This window comes from Kogia breviceps, chromosome 6 (assembly GCF_026419965.1).
Source record: "Kogia breviceps isolate mKogBre1 chromosome 6, mKogBre1 haplotype 1, whole genome shotgun sequence".
NCBI lineage: Eukaryota > Metazoa > Chordata > Mammalia > Artiodactyla > Physeteridae > Kogia > Kogia breviceps.
In genome coordinates, this window is record NC_081315.1 from 145,848,912 (window position 1) to 145,869,223 (window position 20,312).

Genomic DNA, 20,312 nt, shown 5'->3' on the forward strand with positions numbered 1-20,312 from the left:
ATCTTCATTTTAAGAAAACTTAAGGGAGTTCCATGATGCTCTAGTGGTTAGAATTTGGCACTTTCACTGCCATGGCCCAGGTTCATTCCCTGGTCAAGGAACTGAAATCCTACAAGCCACATGGTGTGGCCAAAAATTTAAAAAATTAAAATAAAGTTAGGAACTTCCCTGGTGGCACAGTGGTTAATAATCCGCCTGCCAGTGCCGGGGACATGGATTCGAACCCTGGTCCGGGAAGATCCCACATGCCATGGAGCAACTAAGCCCTTGTGCCACACTACTGAGCCTGCACTCTAGAGCCCATGAGCCACAACTACTGAGCCCGTGTGCCGCAACTACTGAAGGCTGCATGCCTAGAACCTGTGCTCCTCGACAAGAAAAGCCACCACAATGAGAAGCCTGCACACCACAATGAAGAGTAGCCCCCACTTGCCACAGCTAGAGAAAGCCCACGCGCAGCAACAAAGACCCAAAGCAGCCAAAAATAAATAAATAAATAAATTTTTTTAAAAAAGAAAAAAGTTAAAAAAAACCTTTTTTTAAAAATAAAAAACTTGGGCTTCCCTGGTGGTTCAGTGGTTGAGAGTCCACCTGCCAATGCAGGGGATGCGGGTTCGTGCCCCGGTCCGGGAAGATCCCACATGCCGCAGAACGGCTGGGCCCGTGAGCCATGGCCGCTGAGCCTGCGCGTCCAGAGCCTGTGCTCCGCGACGGGAGAGGCCACAACAGTGAGAGGCCTGCGTACCGCAAAAAAAATAAATAAAAAAATAATAATAATAAAATAAAATTTAAAAAAAATAAAAAAACTTAAGGCATTATCTATTGCACTTATTTGCTTTTGTGTATTGCCAGTTTAATTTTTATTTCGGAAATTTTGTTTTGTTTTGTTTTACTTTGTTTTCCTGAATTCTTTCATTTCTTCATTAAGCTTTTGTTTTACTAAGTCACCTAATCTCTAAGTATTTCTAATTGAGTTCTTTGTTTTTCATAACTTCTATCATTCTCTTAATTTTTCTTAGCTCATTTAAAATCTGTTTTGTTGGCATTTCTTTTTCAGTTACTGCCATTCTCCCCAGTGTAAGGCTTGTCCTGGTGGCTTCAGTTTATTAGTTATAAGAGTTTATAGGGGGCTTCCCTGGTGGCACAGTGGTTGAGAGCCTGCCTGCCGATGCAGGGGATACGGGTTCGCGCCCCGGTCCGGGAAGATCCCACATGCCTCGGAGCGGCTGGGCCCGTGAGCCATGGCCGCTGAGCCTGCGTGTCCGGAGCCTGTGCTCTGCAACGGGAGAGGCCACAACAGTGAGAGGCCCGCGTACCACAAAAAAAAAAAAAAAAGAATTTATAGGGATCAGCCCCCAGACCACTCCAGTGCTGTCAGAACTTCCCCACAGATTTTTCAAAAATATATGTTGAGTGGGAGTTCTTCTTGCCCTGCCCTGCACGGTGCCCCTGGAGCATCCAGGTCATCCCTCAGGTGCCCGAGGCTGAGCAGCGGCATCATTTGCTGTTCCCAGTGAGCCCCTTGGATCCCCACTGTGGTGGTGCATCCAGTGAGCAGCTTTCTTGGGGATCAAGATGCCATATGGCTGACAGGGTCTTGGTGCTCCAGCTGGGTGTCGGGTCTGAGCCTCTGAGGTGAGAGAGCCGGGTTTAGGACATTGGACCACCAGAGACCTCCTAGCTCCAGGTAATATCAATTGGCGAGAGCTCTCCCAGAGATCTCTATCTCAAAGCTAAGACCCAGTTCCACTCAACAACCAGCAAGCTCCAATGCTGGACACCCTATGCCAAACAACTAGCAAGACAGGAACACAGCCCCACCCATTAGCAGAGAGGCTGCCTAAACTCATACTAAGTTCACGGACACCCCAAAACACACCACCGGTCACAGTCCTGCCCACCAGAAAGACAAGATCCAGCTTCATCCACCAGAACACAGACACCAGTCCCCTCCACCAGGAAGCCTATACAACCCACTGAACCAACCTTACCCAGTGGGGGCAGAGACCAAAAACAACAGGAACTACAAACCTGCAGCCTGTGAAAAGAAGACCCCAAACACAGTAAGTTAAGCAAAATGAGAAGACAGAGAAATATGCAGCAGATGAAGGAGCAAGGTAAAAACCCACCAGACCAAACAAATGAAGAGGAAATAGGCAGTCTACCTGAAAAAAGAATTCAGAGTAATGACAGTAAAGATATCCAAAATCTTGGAAATAGAATGGAGAAAATACAAGAAACGTTTAACAAGGACCTAGAAGAACTAAAGAGCAAACAAACAATGATGGACAACACAATTAGTGAAATTAAAAATTCTCTAGAAGGAATCCATAGCAGAATAACTGAGGCAGAAGAATGGATAAGTGACCTGCAAGATAAAATAGCGGAAATAACTACCACAGAGCAGAATAAAGAAAAAAGAATGAAAAGAGGGCTTCCCTGGTGGTGCAGTGGTTGAGAGTCTGCCTGCCAATGCAGGGGACACGGGTTCGAGCCCTGGTCTGAGAAGGTCCCACATGCCGCGGAACAACGGGGCCCATGGGCCACAGCTACTGAGCCTGCGTGTCTGGAGCCTGTGCTCCGCAACAAGAGAGGCCGCGATAGTGAGAGGCCTGTGCACCGCGATGAAGAGTGGCCCCTGCTCGCCACAACTAGAGAAAGCCCTCGCACAGAAACGAAGACCCAACACAGCCAAAAATAAATAAATAAATTTTTAAAAAAAGAATGAAAAGAATTGAGGACAGTCTCAGAGAGCTCTGGGACAACATTAAATGCACCAATATTCGAATCATAGGGGTCCCAGAAGAAGAAGAGAAAAAGAAAGGGACTGAGAAAATATTTGGAGAGATTATAGTTGAAAACTTCCCTAATATGGGAAAGGAAATAGTCAATCAAGTCCAGGAAGTGCAGAGAGACCCATACAGGATAAATCCAAGGAGAAACATGCCAGGACACATATTAATCAAACTATCAAAAATTAAATAAAAAGAAAAAATATTAAAAGCAGCAAGGGAAAAGCAACAAATAACATACAAGGGAATTCCCATAAGGTTAACAGCTGATCTTTCAGCAGAAACTGTGCAAGCCAGAAGGGAGTGGCAGGACATATTCAAAGTGATGAAAGGGAAAAACCTACAACCACGATTACTCTACCCAGCAAGGATCGCATTCAGATTCGACAGAGAAATTAAAACCTTTACAGACAAGCAAAAGCGAAGAGAATTCAGCACCACCAAACCAGCTTTACAACAAATGCTAAAGGAACTTCTCTAGGCAGGAAACACAAGAGAAGGAAAAGACCTACCATAACAAACCCAAAACAATTAAGAAAATGGTAATAGGAACATACATATTGATATTACCTTAAATGTAAGTGGATTAAATGCTCCAACCAAAAGACACAGACTGGCTGAATGGATACAAAAACTAGACCCATATATATACTGTCTACAAGAGACCCACTTCAGCCCTAGGGACACAGACAGACTGAAAGTGAGGGGATGGAAAAAGATATTCCATGCAAATGGAAATCAAAAGAAAGCTGGAGTAGCAATTCTCATATCAAACAAAATAGACTTTAAAATAAAGATTATTACAAGAGACAAGGAAGGACACTACATAATGATCAAGGGATCAATCCAAGAAGATATAACGATTGTAAATATCTATGTACCCAACATAGGAGCCCTCAATACATAAGACAAATGCTAACAGTCATAAAAGGGGAAATCGACAGTAACACAATTATAGTAGGGGACTTTAATACTCCACTTTTCACCAATGGACAGATCATCCAAAATGAAAATAAATGAGGAAACACAAGCTTTAAATGATACTTTAAACAAGATGGACTTAATTGATATTTATAGGACATTCCATCCAAAAACAACAGAATACACTTTCTTCTCAAGTGCTCATGAAACATTCTCCAGGATAGATCATATCTTGGGTCACAAATCAAGCCTTGGTAAATTTAAGAAAATTGAAATCATATCAAGTATCTTTTATGACCCTAATGCTATGAGACTAGATATCAATTACAGGAAAAAAAAACTGTAAAAAATACAAACAGATGGAGGCTAAATAATACGCTACTAAATAACCAAGAGATGACTGAAGAAATCAGAGAGGAAATAAAAAATACCTAGAAACAAATGACAATGAAGACACTACAGCCCAAAACCTATGGGATGCAGCAAAAGCAGTTCTAAGAGGGAAGTTTATCAATACATTCCTACCGCAAGAAACAAGAAAAATCTCAAATAAACAACCTAACCTTACACCTAAAGCAATTAGAGAAAGAAGAACAAAAAAAACCCCAAAGTTAGCAGAAGGAAAGAATTCATAAAGATCAGATCAGAAGTAAATGAAAAAGAAATGAAGGAAATGATAGGAAAGATCAATAAAACTAAAAGCTTGTTCTTTCCAAAGATAAACAAAATTGATAAACCATTAGCCAGACTCATCAAGAAAAAAAGGGAGAAGACTCAAATCAACAGAATTACAAAAAAAGAAAACTACAGGCCAATATCACTGAACAAAATACTAGCAAACAGAATCCAGCAGCACATTAAAAGGATCATACACCATGATCAAGTGGGGTTTATCCCAGGAATGCAAGGATTCTTCAATATATGCAAATCAATCCATGTGATACACCATATTAACAAATTGAAGGATAAAAACCATATGATCATGTCAATAGATGCAGAAAAAGCTTTCGACAAAATTCAACACCCGTTGATGATAAAAACTCTCCAGAAGGTAAGCATAGGGGGAACTTACCTCAACATAATAAAGGCCATATATGACAAACCCACAGCCAACATCGTTCTCAGTGGTAAAAAACTGAAACCATTTCCACTAAGATCAGGAACAAGACAAGGTTGCCCATTCTCACCACTATCATTCAACATAGTTTTGGTAGTCCAAGCCACAGCAATCAGAGAAGAAAAAGAAATAAAAGGAATACAAATTGGAAAAGAAGAAGTAAGACCGTCACTGTTTGCAGATGACATGATACTATATATAAAGCATCCTAAAGATGCCAACAGAAAACTACTAGAGCTAATCAATGAATTTGGTAAAGCAGCAGGATACAAAATTAATGCACAGAAATCTCTTGCATTCCTATACACTAATGATGAAAAATCTGAAAGAGAAATTAAGGAAACACTCCCATTTACTACTGCAACAAAAAGAATAAAATACCTAGGAATAAACCTACTTAAAGAGACAAAAGATCTGTATACAGAAAACTATAAGACACTGATGAAAGAAACCAAAGATGATACAAACAGATGGAAAGATATACTATGTTCTTGTATTGGAAGAATCAACATTGTGAAAATGACTATACTACCCAAAGCAATCTACAGATTCAATGCAATCCCTAGCAAACTACCAAGGGCATTTTTCACAGAACTAGGACAAAAAAATTTTACAATTTGTATGGAAATACAGAAGACCCTGAATAGCCAAAGCAGTCTTCAGAAAGAAAAATGGAGCTGGAGGAATCAGGCTCCCTGACTTCAGACTATAGTACAAAGCTACAGTAATCAAGACAGTATGGTACTGGCACAAAAACAGAAATATAGATCAATGGAACAGGATAGAAAGCCCAGAGATAAACCCATGCACATATGGTCACCTTATCTTTGATAAAGGAGGCAAGGATGTACAATGGAGAAAAGAAAGCCTCTTCAATAAGTGTTGCTGGGAAAACTGGACAGCTACATGTAAAAGAATGAAATTAGAACACTCTCTAACACCATACACAAAAGTAAACTCAAAATGGTTTAAAGACCTAAATGTAAGGCCAGACACTCTAAAACTCTTAGAGGAAAACATAGGCAGAACACTCTATGACATAAATCACAGCAAGATCCTTTTTGACCCACCTCCTAGAGAAATGGAAATAAAAACAAAAATAAACAAATGGGACCTAATGGAACTTAAAAGCTTTTGCACAGCAAAGGAAACCATAAACAAGATGAAAAGACAACCCTCAGAATGGGAGAAAATATTTGTAAATGAAACAACTGACAAAGGATTAATCTCCAAAGTATACAAGCAGCTCATGCAGCTCAGTATCAAAAAAACAAACAACCCAATCCAAAAATGGGCAGAAGACCTAAAGAAGATATACAGATTGCCAACAAACACATGAAAGGATGCTCTACATCACTAATCATTAGAGAAATGCAAATCAAAACTGCAATGAGGTATCCCCTCACACCAGTCAGAATGGCCATTAGCAAAAAATCTACAAACAATAAATGCTGGAGAGGGTGTGGAGAAAAGGGAACCCTCTTTCACTGTTGGTGGGAATGTCAATTGATACAGCCACTATGGAGAACAGTATGGAGGTTCCTTAAAAAACTAAAAATAGAACTACCATATGACCCAGCAGTCCCACTACTGGGCATATACCCTGAGAAAACCATAATTCAAAAAGAGACATGTACCACAATGTTCACTGCAGCACCATTTACAATAGCCAGGACATGGTAGCAACCTAAGCGTCCATCAACAGATGAATGCATAAAGAAGATGTGGCACATATATGCAATGGAATATTACTCAGCCATAAAAAGAAATGAAACTGAGTTATTTGTAGTGAGGTGGATGGACCTTGAGTCTGTCATACAGAGTGAAGTAAGTCAGAAAGAGAAAAACAAAGACCGTATGCTAACACATATATGGAATTAAAAAAAAAAAGGAGGTTCTGAAGAACCAAGGGGCAGACAGGAATAAAGGCGCAGAATTAAGAGAATGGACTTGAGGACACAGGGAGGGGGAAGGGTAAGCTGGGACAGAGTGAGAGAGTGGCATTGACATATATACACTACCAAATGTAAAATAGCTGGTGAGAAGCAGCCGCATACCACAGGGAGATCAGCTCCATGCTCTGTGACCACCTAGAGGGGTGAGATAGGGAGGGTGGGAGGGAGATGTAAGAGGGAGGGGATATGGAGATATATCTATACGTATAGCTGATTCACTTTGTTATACAGTATTGACTAACACAGCAATGTAAAGCAATTACACTCCAATAAAAATGTTTTTTAAAAAGTAAATTTTAATTAAACAAATGTTGATAAGAACCCGTAATTTTGGAACATTAGAGCTTTGAAAAGGCAAGTAGAATGAAATAATCTGGTTCAGTCAGTGTTGGCAGACATGGTTACATGAAGTCATGACGGCTGACTTGGGCGGCAAGTAGCCAGAGTACCTACAGACTTCCTGTCACCCCAAGTTCCATATCTGCCAACATAGGAAACGTCCCACGCATCAAACAGAAAAGCGATGATACTGGTTGCTTTGGTAAATATAAATCTCTTAGACTACTATGATTTAAAGATGCCAGAAAATATATTTAGTGTGATGTGATCTAAGATTATAGTTTTATTTAAAGGCAGAGTCCTTAAAAAATAAAAAAAAATAAAAAATAAAGGCAGAGTCCTTGTTTTTGTAAAGTGCACTTCAAAATGTTAAAGTAACTTCAGAAAGCAGTCACTTAGGATTCAGACTTATGTCTTAATTTATCAGCCTCCCCATCCTTTTATAACTCCTCTCCATGTCTAAAATACTCTGGTACTAAAATGTATTTAGCAAATATCACTTTTAAAAAATAATAGTAGGACATACTCTTATAGGGCTCTTTCTTAAAAAAAAATTTGGTTGCACCAGGTCTTAGTTGCACCAGGCGGGCTCCTTAGTTATGGCTTGTGGGCTCCTTAGTTGCGGCATGTGGGCTCTTTAGTTGCAGCTTGCCAACTCCTTAGCTGTGGCTCACGGGCTTCTTAGTTGCGGCGTGCATGTGGGATCTAGTTCCCCGACCAGGGATCGAACCCGGGCCCCCTGCATTGGGAGCGCGGAGTCTTATCCACTGTGCCACCAGGGAAGTCCCCATCACTTTTATTTTTTGAAAAGCACCTTCATATGTGTCCCATGGATCCTTACAGTGATTTTTCTCCCAGTTTTCAGGTGAGAAAACTAACGCTCAAGGGGTGATGTGGCCTCGCGGCTCACAGACAGCCTGCTACCACCACTCTTTGCACACATCACGGTGCAGCACACGAGCTGTCTCACGGGGTTTCCTCACCTCAGGGTGACTGCACAGAATGTCCAGTATCTTCGCCCTCGCGTGCACCGCCCACCAGCCTCTGTGTGCTCAGGCGGCTCCACCGCTCCTCCTTCCCTCGAGAGACTTTTTTCCTGACACCCCGATGCACGGTTAGGGGTGGCCTGGGAGTCAGCCCAGCAGGAGGGTGGAGGAGGGGAGGCTTGGAAAGATTGGACACGGGGACATGTGTGGCTGAACAGAGAGGTGTGTTGGGCAGAGAGAGGCCCCCGAGCAGGGAGAAAAGTGGGGAAGAGAAGGCCAGGGTGTGGCTGAGGATGCTGACTTCCAGCTCTTGTGACATTTTTGAGAGAGTTACTCTGGGATGGATGCCCCGTGGAGATTGGCTGTGTGGGACCTGCTTTGTGGGGGCCACTCTTACCGACGGCTCAACAGTCTTTAAGAGTGAGGGAGCATCACTTTGGTACCCAGGTCTGTGATTTGAGGGGATGGTAGTGCCATAATTATTAGTTGGAACCTTGAGGACCTTGTTAAAGCAGGGAAAAGTATAATTATTCCTTTTTCTTAGAATGATTAAATGATCTTTTTCTCTGTAGTTGCTGATTTTGTAGGCCTAGATCCCAGAGTTGCTGCATGGCTTATAGACCCTGCTGATGCTGCACCCTCTTTTGAAGATTTAGTGGCAAAATACTTTGGAAACTCCATCACAGTTACGGTGAACAGCACATATGGAAATTCCTCAAGAAGGACTGTGGTGAGTTGCCTTAAGATAAGGTTTATCAACCTTAATACAACCCAGATTTTCCTCTAGGAACGTCTTCTACTTCATAGACAGTCCAGTAGTAAAAAGAACATTGCTGACATTCATTTTTACTTATTCAGCAGAAATGCTGTTTACCCTGACATTTCTGGTAGAGGATACTGAATAAAGATGGGTGATTTCTGTCAACTGTTCCTGGGAGGTGCCATTCACAGTGTGATTCTTCTAAATGGATTCTTTGTGTCAGAGAGTCGCCAGCTCTGTGAGCAGAGAGCTGCTTGTTTATAAATTCTTCGTGCTGGTGACACAGCTGCTGTGGCCGAGGTCTGGGAAGGCCTCTCCTCAGTCCCAGCGGGGAGAATTGTAAGACTGCCCAGGTCTGTCTCTCTGAGCCCCCTCTTTCAAGATGCACCCAGTTGTTAGGAACCACTGTCTGGAGAAGCACGGGTGCCTGCAGCTCTGGAACCTGCTGGAGCCCAGCGAGAGGGAGACTTGACGTGGCCGCACAGCAGGGGCAGAGGAGGCGTTCCAGCGGGAGGGGCGCTGGCCACCATCAGGCCACTCTGTTCAGACTTCCCGGGTGTAAGTTAACAGGCACGTGTTAAAAGCACGACTAAGAGGCCACGCAGGAGGCCACGTGAGCCTGCCCTGCGTGCCGGAGCTGAGCTGCGGGCTGCTCGCTGCTTGGGGTGCTTGACCCTGCAGACCCGCAGTTGGGGACGGATCTGTGTCAGATAGGGGCTTGGGGTTGGAAATACAGAAACTCACTCTCCCTTAATTTAAAAAGAGATTTGTCAGAGGAATGTGGGGTGGCTCAGAGCCTCAGAGGAAAAGCAGAACCAAGCCTTGGGAAGACAGGCGTCAGGCGGGTCTGGGGACCCAGACAGCAGGACCCCACGGGCCAGGGGCCAGCAATGAGCTGTGATCATTTTCTCTACACTTCACTTTTGTCCAAGATTCAAAGTTTTAGCACTTAGAGTCTCCTTTCCATGACTGTGTCACGTGTCCGCCCCTCGGCAGGGCAGGCAGGGCGTGGAGATTGGCAGTCTCGCCAGATCCATGCTGCTGGAGCGGAAACATCCCCAGACACAAGCCGAGATATCATTGCTGAAGGAGGGAGCTGTCCGCCCAGGTTTACAGAGGAGAGCCCAGGTGCAGAAGGGTTCATGTACACGCACCTTGCCCAAGGTCATGGTTCACCTCAGAGTTTGGATTTCTGACTCAAAAGTATAGTTTCTTTCCAGTATACACACGTGCAAGTTAGGGATGGGAGTGGGCCCACGGAACAAAGCACCAGCTCCATCGGGTGTGTTTTCTCCCTGGCGAGAAGTCAGAGCCCCTCACCCAGGCCGAGCAGCTGCTCCCAGAGCCGTGCGACTCAGTCGCTCCCCGCGCGCCGTTGCCTTTTGGTCCCACCGGGAAGCTTCGCCCGAGGCCCTCCTCCACACGCCAGGCGGGAAGGAGGCTGCCTGGCTTGTATCTTGTTAAACAGGCCAGCAATGCGTCTGCTGGAGGTGGAAGGCGGCCCGCTGCTCCTCCGCAGGGTCTCCTGCTGCCCTGGAGCAGTGCTATGAAAGGAGGGGAAAGGAAAGCGCGCTCCGGGTCAAGGAGCAGCAGGGAAGCAGTGAGGGAGGACTCAGGAGAGTGTGGCTCCTGTTGGGGAGGCCGGCGACCCCGCGTGGCGAGAAGGAAGATGACGCCCGTGGGGGACGAGCTGCGGCCGGGCTGAGCCGCGAGGGGCCAGAGCTCCGCCACCGAGCGCGAGCCTTCCCGGGGCAGCCTCGCGGCTCAGCGCTGCCGTCGGGGAGGCGCGTCCGCTGGGCCCAGCCGTCGCGTTCACGTGGACATGCGCGTGGTGCCTCCCAGCCAGTGGTTCCCGGGAGAGCCAAGACCCGGGATGGCGGGGTGCACAGCCAGCCGCCGATCATCGTGGCGGGGGTGCCGGGGTGTGTGTCTCTAAACTGAGGCTGGGCGCCTGGAGTCTCGGGGGCCGTGTGGCAGCGGGGGGGGTGCATTGGGGACGCAGGGTGTGTGCAGGGGGCAGAATTCGACTGACCGTCGGGGCCGCGGCGCACCACCGCCCTCTTGGTCAGCTGGACACAGCCTGCTGGCCCACCTCACAGGGTCCCTGTATGTGTCTGGGGCGGGGGCGGGCGGTGAGTGCGGGCGAGGCGCTGGCTCCAGACGCCCACGTGGGTGGAGGGGCAAGCCGAGGGGCCAGGTCTGTCTCTGCCACCATGCGACCTTTGCACCTTGGGTACTTAGCTTCTTTGTGGGCTATTTCCTGTACAATGAGGAAAACTGGGTTGGGGAGAAAGTAAGAAAGCAATAGGTAGCTTGAATTTGCCTGGGAAGTACCTTCCCAAGTGTGGGAGCTGCTCTGCTTGAGGCGATGGGTGGCGGCACCGGACGTGTGCTCTCTGCCCTGCCGCTTCCTAGATTGTGATGAACGTTGCTGCCAAATGTGCCTAATGTTTAATTCTTTTGATCTTTTAAAGAATCGGAATGTACATGCGAACCTGAGGGTGCTCTACAGACTTACGATGGGCCTTTGTTCCCAGCTCAAGGCAAGGCATTTCATTGTAACTTCACTGTTCAAGGGCTGTCTTTCATTTGCAACCGTGCTCACAGGAAACAGTACCCGCAGTGTCTTTGTGCAGGAAGCCGCGTTCTGAGGCCAAATGAACCTGCGCATCACTCACAGAAGGGCAGTCCAGATGATAAAACCGGACATTTGTAAAATGTTTTCTATGGGTTGACAACAACTGTAACCTTTTTTTAGACTCAATTCAATTGGAATGTTTCTAACTCTGCAGTTCACATAAAAGCTAAGAGTTTATTTCAGTTAGTAGTGATAGACACAGCTCCACTCAGCCTCATCGGGAAGCAGAGGTCATTTGAAGGACCTGTCAGGAGGGCTGAGTGAAGGGAGTGTGAACCACAGCAAGGGCAGGAGTCGGGACCGGAAGGGACGGAGAAGCCTGCGGGGCCGGCACTGGCCGGAAGCTTTTCCACCCCTGGGCTCAAGGGCACGCTGTTACAGGGACCCTGGGAAAGCAGTGGCCCTGCAGGGGGCTGCTGGCCAGGAGCTGGGTGCCAGAAGTGGTGGCTGCAGGCCAAGGACTGGGGCCAGAAGTGCACTGTGGGCTGGCGCAGGGGAAACCCGCTTCCCTCTCCTCCTGCCCCTGAATGGGCAAAACCAGCCGGAGAGCAAAGAAGGAGCCCGGCTGATGTGGCCTGGAGGCCATCTACCCTTCTTCCAGGGCCAAGAGCAGGACAGAGGACGGGTCCTAGGGGCAGCCGAGAAGGTGAGGGCACAGCAGAAGGACAGACGAGGCAGAGGGCTCTCAGATGGAAACCCTGATAAAGAGCGTGGGAGGTGATCCGAGTAGACGAAGGTGATGCACGTCTCCCCACGTTAATTTATAGTCTCTGCAAAATCTAGTTAAATTTTTGGGAGTTCAGAAAACCTATTTTGAAATTAAAGTGGGAGACTAGGGCTTCCCTGGTGGCGCAGTGGTTGAGAGTCCGCCTGCCGATGCAGGGGACGCGGGTTTGTGCCCCGGTCCGGGAGGATCCCACGTGCCGCGGAGCGGCTGGGCCCGTGAGCCGTGGCCGCTGCCCCTGCGCGTCCGGAGCCTGTGCTCCGCAATGGGAGAGGCCACAACAGTGAGAGGCCCGCGTACCGCAAAAAAAAAAAAAAAAAAAAAAAAAAAAAGAGAGAAAGATTAAAGAAAAGTGGGAGTGGGACTTTGTCCTACCAGGTATTTCTGAGTATCTCTACTAGGGCTTGGTAATAAAATAGTATACTTGACAAATATAGGAGTTTTATTAGGACGAAGGTTAGGGGAACCAACCATGCCCACCAGAGGAGTTGCTCAATGAAATTAAGTAGGCTGTTCAGCAAACGCAGGTAGAAATTATAGTTTAAAAGTAACACTGATGTCATTTCTTCCTATGAAACAGGTTTATGGTTTATGGCAACTGTTTTGTACTTTGGAGCTTCCTCTGATACCAGTTTTGGCAGGTAAGGTACCCTAAAGATGATGCCCAGTCATCCTTCTAGAGAGTTCTTTGTACCTTTTGGGAAGACCGTTTTCTCTTGACTTAGTTTGGGGTGGGCAGTGCATCATATGGGCACTGAAGAGGTAGTGAGCCCTTAACTTTCCCTTTCTCTAACAAGAGGCATTGGACCACGTCACCTCTTGGTCTAGAAGGACTCTGAGTTTCTAACACCTGGGTCACGTGGTATCTCTTCTGTACTGCCTGTTCTGCAGGTGTCCTGCCGGACTCCCACAGCCCTGAGAGCAGTGGTGGGGGGAGGAGGCCTGTCTGGATGTTTTCCAGGTTGGCACTAGTCCTGGTCCTGGTGTGATGGACCCTTCTGCTTCGTGAGAACCCCCTGTAAGCGCTGTTGCAGGCTCTGCTCTGCCTTTGCTCTTAGCGCCTGACCCGCCCTGTCCTGCTGGTCACCTGCGAGAGCAGAGCCTCGCCCAGCGCGGCAGCTGAGCGGCCGGGGGTGACTCTCCATCCAGAGTGTCCCCATGCCCACTGCCACCATTGCTGGGCTCCAGTACTGACCCTCATGGACACCGCCAAGCTCACACTGTCATCTTGGTCCTCATCGGGGGCTGAGACTTGCTCCTGGCACTGAAGACTTTCTCAGAAATGATTTGTTGCTGTAGTACAGATTTTTATCTGCTTTGGTTTTGAATCACAGTGATGGAAAGCCATAGCATTCAGGTGAACAAGGAAGAGATGAAGAGGACTTCAGCACTTCTTGGGGTACGTTCTTCTGTCAGACTGTTTGCATGTGTTAGCTCTCTCCTGTCTGATGAGTTGGTCCCCTTGGCAGTTCTAGGGTGACCTTCCTTTTCTTCCCTTCCTTGTTTGCCCCAGACTGATGTTGGCACTGTTCCTCCTATCTCTGACTCCTGCAGGGGAGTACCACGCTTTGAAAGGATTGAAACAAGTGTCACATCTGGTTGCTCTCCATGTGGATGTGTGCATGGTTTAATGGATACCCACTGACCTTCTCCAGACTTAGGTTCTTGCAAGGACATTGCCCTTGTAGTTGGTGACGTTTCTTGGATTCTTTAAAGAAGCAAAATCAAAGTTTTCGAACTGTGAAAAGTAAAAAATACAGAGCGATGCATAAAGATGCATGAAAAAGATGCATTAAATGTTCCACTTAAGTTGTTTTAAAGGAAACTCCAGTATAACCATCACTTAGGTCAAAGCAGAGAATTTCCAGAAGCCCTGCTTGCCTACCCTATCAGAACCCTCTTCCTGCTGCCAAAAGCAACCCCCGTCCTGACTTTTATAGTCGTTACGTTGTTGGTTTCCTTTACAGTTTTCCACTTCAAAACCTAAACAATATAGTCGTCTCTCCTTTGGGAGGAGCTGTAAGTTCACGGCTGTGTCTGACCTCTCTCACTCAGCCCCTGTGTCTCGGCTTCTAGTCCATGTCCTCTGGTGTCTTGTCCTCCACTGAAGGACTCCATCCCACTGTTGGTGGCATCAGGGTCATTTCCAGTTTGCAGGCGTTACAAACCGTGCTGCACCCCTGAGCACATCTCCTGGGCCCGTGGGCACATGCTTCTTGGGTACAAGGCAGGGTGGGCTGCTGGTGCAGCTTTATCAGACAACACCGAATTGCTTCCCAAAGTCACAGCTGCCAGAAGTGCGCGCGGGGTTCTGTCTCTGCGCATCCTCCCTCGCACGGGTCCGCCGGCCTCTTAGTAGAGCCATTTTGGTGAGGACCTAATAGTATCTTGTTATGATGTTGGTTTCTATTGTCCTGATTACTGAGGAGGTTGAAGAGATACTTCTTCGTTGGCTATTAGGAGTTTCTCTTTGGTAAAGGATCTGCTCAAAATCTTTACCCATTTTTATATTGAGATTTTTGTCTATTGTTTTCTGATTTTTAGGACATCTTGATATATTCTGGTTACAAGCCGGTTACATATACCTTTGCCCTCTCTGTCTTGCCTTTTTATTCTCCTAATGGGGTCTTTTGACCAACAGAAGTTCTTAATTTTTAACGTAGTGCACAATTTATCAGTCTTTTTCTTTATGGTTAGTGCTTTTTGCATCTTGTTTAAGAAAGCTTTCCTTACTTCAAGCTCATGAAATACTCTCATGTGTTATGTTTGAAGCTGTTTTCATTAGCCTTCGCACTTAGGTTTATAAACCTGCAACTGATTTTTTCTTTTTATGAAATTTTTTTATTGAGAAAGAAATAACACACAATTAATAGTGCAAATCTTTTAAAATTTATTGTGATAAAGTACACTTCACATAAAATCTATCATCGTAACCATTTGTAACTACACAGTTCAGTGGTATTAAGGACACTCATGTTGTTGTGCAGCCATCACCACCACCCATCTCCATAACTTTTCAGCTCGTCAAACGAAAACTCTATACCTATTGAACAAATAACTCCCCATTCTCCCCCCCCCCATACCCCGCAGCTTCTGACAAGCACCACTCTTCTTTCTGTCTCTATGATTCTGACTACTCTAAGTGCTTCATATAAGTGGAATCAGACAGTATTTGTCTTTCTGTGACCAGCTCATTTCACTTAGCATAGTGTCCTCAAGGTTCATCCATGTTATAGCCTATTGCAGAATTTCCTTCCCTTTTGAGGCTGAATAATACTCCATTGTAGGGACTTCCCCGGCGGTCCAGTGGTAAAGAATCCGCCCTCCAATGCAGGGGACGTGGGTTCAATCCCTGGTCGGGGAACTAAGATCCCACATGCCACGGGGCAACTAAGCCTGCGCGCCACATCTGCTGAGCGTGCGCGCCTCAATGAGAGAGACTACATGCTGCAAACTACAGAGCCCACGGGCTCTGGAACCCAAGCCACAACTAAAGAGAGAAAAACCCCATACTACGGCTAGCGAGAAGCCCGCGCGCTGCAACAAAGATCCTGTGCGCTGCAACGAAGACCTGATGCAGCCAAATAAATAAATATTTTTAAAGAAAATACTCCATTTTATGTATATACCACATTTTGATTATCTGTTCATCTGTTGATGGATGCAACCTAGGTTGCTTCCGTATTTTAGCTATTGTGAATACGGGCTATGAAAATGGGTATACAAATATCTCTTTGATACCCTGCTTTCAGTTCTTTTGAACATATAACCTGAAGTGAATTGCTAAATCTTGTGGTAATTCTGTTTTTAATTTTTTGAGAAACTACCATAGTTTTTCCACAGCTTCTGTACCATTTTACATTCCCACCAACAGTGCACAAGGGTTCCAATTTTTTCTATATCCTTGCTAACACTTACTGTTTTCTGATAGTAGCCATCCTAATGTGTATGAGGTGGCATCTCATTGTAGTTTCGATTTGCATTTCACTAATGATTAGTGACGCTGAGAATCTTTTAATGTGTTTATTGGCCATTTGTATGTCTTCTTTGGAAAAAATGTCTATTCAAGTCCTTTGCCCATTTTTGAATTGGGTTTTTTTTTTTCTTGCTGTTGAGTTTTAGGAGTTCTCTCTGTATTTTGAATATTAATCCCTTATGAAGATAATATGATTTCAAATATTTTCTCCCATGCTACGGGTTGCCTTTTTACTCTGTTGATACTGTCTTTTGATGCACAAAAGTTTTTAATTTCATAAAGTCCAATTTAAAATTTTTTTCTTTTATTACCTGTGCCTTTGGTGCTGTATCCAAGAGGTCATTGCCAAATCCAATGCTGTGAGGCATTTTTCCTCTCTTCTTCAAAGAGTTTTATTATTTTAGGTCTTACATTTAGGTCCTTGATCAATTTTGAGTTAATTTTTGTATATGGTGTTAGGTATGGGTCCAGCTTCATTTTTATGCATGTGCACATCCAGTTTTCCCAGCACCATTTATTGAAAAGACTGTCCTTTCTCCACTGAATGGTCTTGGCACCCTTATCAAAATCATTTGACTATATATGCAAGGGTTTATTTCTGGGCTCAGTATTTTATTCCCTTGGTCTGTATGTCTGTCTTAGTGCCAATACCACACTATTTTTTATTACTGTAGTTTTGTAGTAAGTTTTGAAAGCAGGAAGTGTGGGTCCTGCAGTTTTGTTCTTCTTTTTCAAGATTGTTTTGGCTACTTGGTGTCCCTTAAGATTCCATAGGAATTTTAGGATGGATTTTTTTATTTCTGAAAAAATGTGTCTTTAGGATTTTTGATAGGGATAGCATTGAATCTGTAGGTCACTTTGACTAGTACTGACATTAATATATTGCCTTCTAATCCATGAGCATGAGACATGTTTCCATTTATTTATGTCTTTTTGAATTTCTTTCAGCAATGTTTTGTAGTTTTCATCATATAAGTCTTTCACCTCCTTGGTTAAGTTAATTCCTAAGTATTTTACTCTTTTTGATACTATTGTGAATGGAATTGTCTTTGTAATTTCCATTTCAGATTGTTCATGTGTAGAAATGAAACTGATTTTTGTGTGTTGATGTTGTATCCTGCTATTTTGCTGAGTTCAGAAAGTTCTAACAGTTTTTTTTGTGGAATCTTTAGAGTTTTGTACATATAAAATCATGTCATCTGCAAACAGGGATAATTTTATTCCTTCCTTTCCAATTTGGATGCCTTTTATTTCTCTGTCTTACCTAATTGCTCTGGCTAGAACTTCCATACCATGTTGAATAGAAGTGGTGAAAGCAAACATCCTTGCCTTAGAGGAAACGCTTTCAGTCTTTTACTACTGAGTATGATGCTTGCTGTGGGTTTTTTATTAAAGACTTTTGCTATATGGAGGTAGTTTTGTTCCATTTCTAGTTTTTCTGAGTGTTTTTATCATAAAAGGGAGTTATATATTGTCAGATGCTTTTTCTGCATCATTTGAGGTGATCGTGTGTTTTCCCCCATCCATTCTGTTGATGTGGCATATTACATTGGTTAATTTTCATATGTTGAACCATCCTTGCATTCCAGGAACAAATTCCACTTGGTCATGGTATATAATCCTTTTAATATACTACTGAATTCTGCTTGCTAGCATTTTATTGAGGAATTTTGCATCGGTGTTCATAAGGGATATTGATTGGTAGTCTTGTAGTGTGTTTGTGTGGCTTTGGTGTCAGGGTCATGCTGGCCTTGTAAAGTGAGTTGGAAAGTGTTTCCTTCTCTTCAATTTTTTTGAAAAATTTTCAGAAGGATTGGACTAGTTCTTTCTTTAAATGTTTGCTGGAATTCACCAGTGAAGCCATTGCATCCAGGGCTTTTCTTTGTTGGGAGATTTTTGATTACTGATTCAGTCTCCTTACTAGTTACAGGTCTATTCAGTTTTTCTGTTTCTCCATGATTTAGTCTTGGTAGGTTTTGTGTTTCTATGAATTTGTCTATTTCGTCTAGGTTAAACATTCTGCTGGTGTACAGTGGTTCAATTTCTGTAAAATTGATAGTAATTTCTTTTTTTTTAGCCTCACTGTGAGGCTTGTGGGATTAGTTCCCTGACCAGGGATTGAACCCAGGCCCTTGGCAGTGAAAGTGCAGAGTCCTAAACACTGTACTGCCAGGAAATTCCCTGATAGTAATATTTTTCACTTAAACTTCTGAGTTTTGTAATTTGAGCCTTTTCTTTTTTTCTTAGTCTAGTAGCTAGCTAAAGGTTTGTCAATTTTGTTGATCTTTTCAAAGAACCAAATTTTGGTTTCATTGATTTTCTTTGTTGTTTTTATATTCTCGATTTCATTTAACTCTGCTCTCATGTTTATTATTTCCTTCCTCTGCTCTTTGGGTTTAGTCTGTTCTTTTTCTAGTTCCTTAAGTTGTGAAGTGAGGTTATTGAGTTCAGATTTTTCTTGTTTTTTAATATAAGCATTTATAGCTATAAATTTCCTCCTTAGCACTGCTTTTGTTGCATCCCATATGCAGGTATGTTGTGGTTTTGTTTTCATTCATCTCTAAGTAATTTCTAAATTTGCTTTTGATTTCTTCTTTGATCTTTTTGGTTGTTTAAAAGTGTGTTGTTTAATGTATACAATTTTGTGAATTTTCTAGTATTCCTTTTGTTATTGATTTCTAACTTCAACTTGCTGTGGTCAGAGAAGATACTTTCTATGATATTTGTCTTTTAAAATCTCTTGAGACTTAATTAGTGGCCTAACATGTAGTCTGTTTTGGAAAACATCCCATGTTCACTTGAGAAGAATATCCCATGCGCATGTTATTGTTGGGTAGAGTGTTATGTACATGTCTGTTAGTTCTAGTTGGTTTATCATTGTTTAAGTTCTTATTTCCTTACTTACCTTCTGTTTGGTTGTTCTGTCCATTATCATGAGTGAGGTATTCAAGTCCCCAACTATTATTGTAGAACTATCCATTTCTCCCTTCAATTCTGTTATTTTCTTCATATATTTTAATGGTCTGTCATTAGGTATGTAAATGCTTATATTATATCTTCTTGCTGTATTGAAAATATAATGTCATCCTTTGTCTCTTGTAACTGGTTTTTATTTAAGTTCTATTTTGTCTGATATTAATACAGCCATCCCTGCTCTGTTTTCATTAATATTTGAATGGAATATCTTTTTCCATCCTTTCAATTTCAACCTGTTTATCTCTTTAAATTTAAAGGGAGTCTGTTGAAGACAGCATATAGTTGGACCATGGTTTTTTTTATCCCTTCTGCCAATCTCGGTCTTTCAATTGGAGAGTTAACCCATTTACATTTACTTAATTACTGATAAGAAAGGACTTCTGTCATTTTGCTATTTGTTTTCTATATGCCTTATAGCTTTTTTGTCCTTCATTTCCTGCATTACTGTCTTCCTTTGTGTTTAGTTGATTTCTTGTAGAAGTGTTTAAATTCCTTTATCATTTCCTTTTGTATATATTCTACAACTTCTTTCTTTGTGGTTACCATGGGGATGACATACATCTAACACCCTAAAGTTATAACACTCTAATTTGAATTTATATGAGCTTACCTTCAATGACATACAAAAACTGTGCTCTTTTACAGCTCTGTACCCCCACTTCCAGTTATTGGTGTCACAAAATTACATCTTTATACATTGTGGGTCCCAAAATATAAACTAATAATTTTTAAAAATTATGTAGAAAGGAAGATTTGGAGTCACAAACTAAAGTTACAGTACTACTAGCTTTTATACTCATAATTGTTTTTTTTCTTAAATCATATAGAAAACAAAAAGTATAGTTACAAATTGTTATAATACTGGCTTTTATAATTCACATATTTACCTTTATTGAGATCATTATTTCTTCATTTGGCTTTAGGTTACTGTATAGTGTCCTTTTGTTTCACCTTGCAGGACTTCTTTGAGCATTTCTTCCAGGGCAGGTGTAGTGTTCACATCTCCCTCAGCTTTTGTTTATCTGGGAATGTCTTAATTTCTCTCTCACTTTTGGAGGACAGTTTTGCCAGATAAGGATTTTGGGTTCACAGTTTTTTTCTTTTAGCACTTTGAATATATTAACCTAC

At 43.4% G+C, this 20,312-nt stretch overlaps 1 protein-coding gene across 1 annotated transcript in view; it reads left to right on the forward strand.

Annotated features, from left to right (window-relative positions):
* Positions 1-20,312, forward strand: part of POLN (DNA polymerase nu) — a 157,573-nt gene that overhangs the window by 29,145 nt on the left and 108,116 nt on the right. The window contains exons 6-9 of the mRNA XM_059065997.2: positions 8,683-8,840; positions 11,345-11,413; positions 12,813-12,873; positions 13,567-13,631. Coding sequence (XP_058921980.1) covers positions 8,683-8,840; positions 11,345-11,413; positions 12,813-12,873; positions 13,567-13,631 — 353 coding nt within the window. The remainder of the gene's footprint in view (positions 1-8,682; positions 8,841-11,344; positions 11,414-12,812; positions 12,874-13,566; positions 13,632-20,312) is intronic.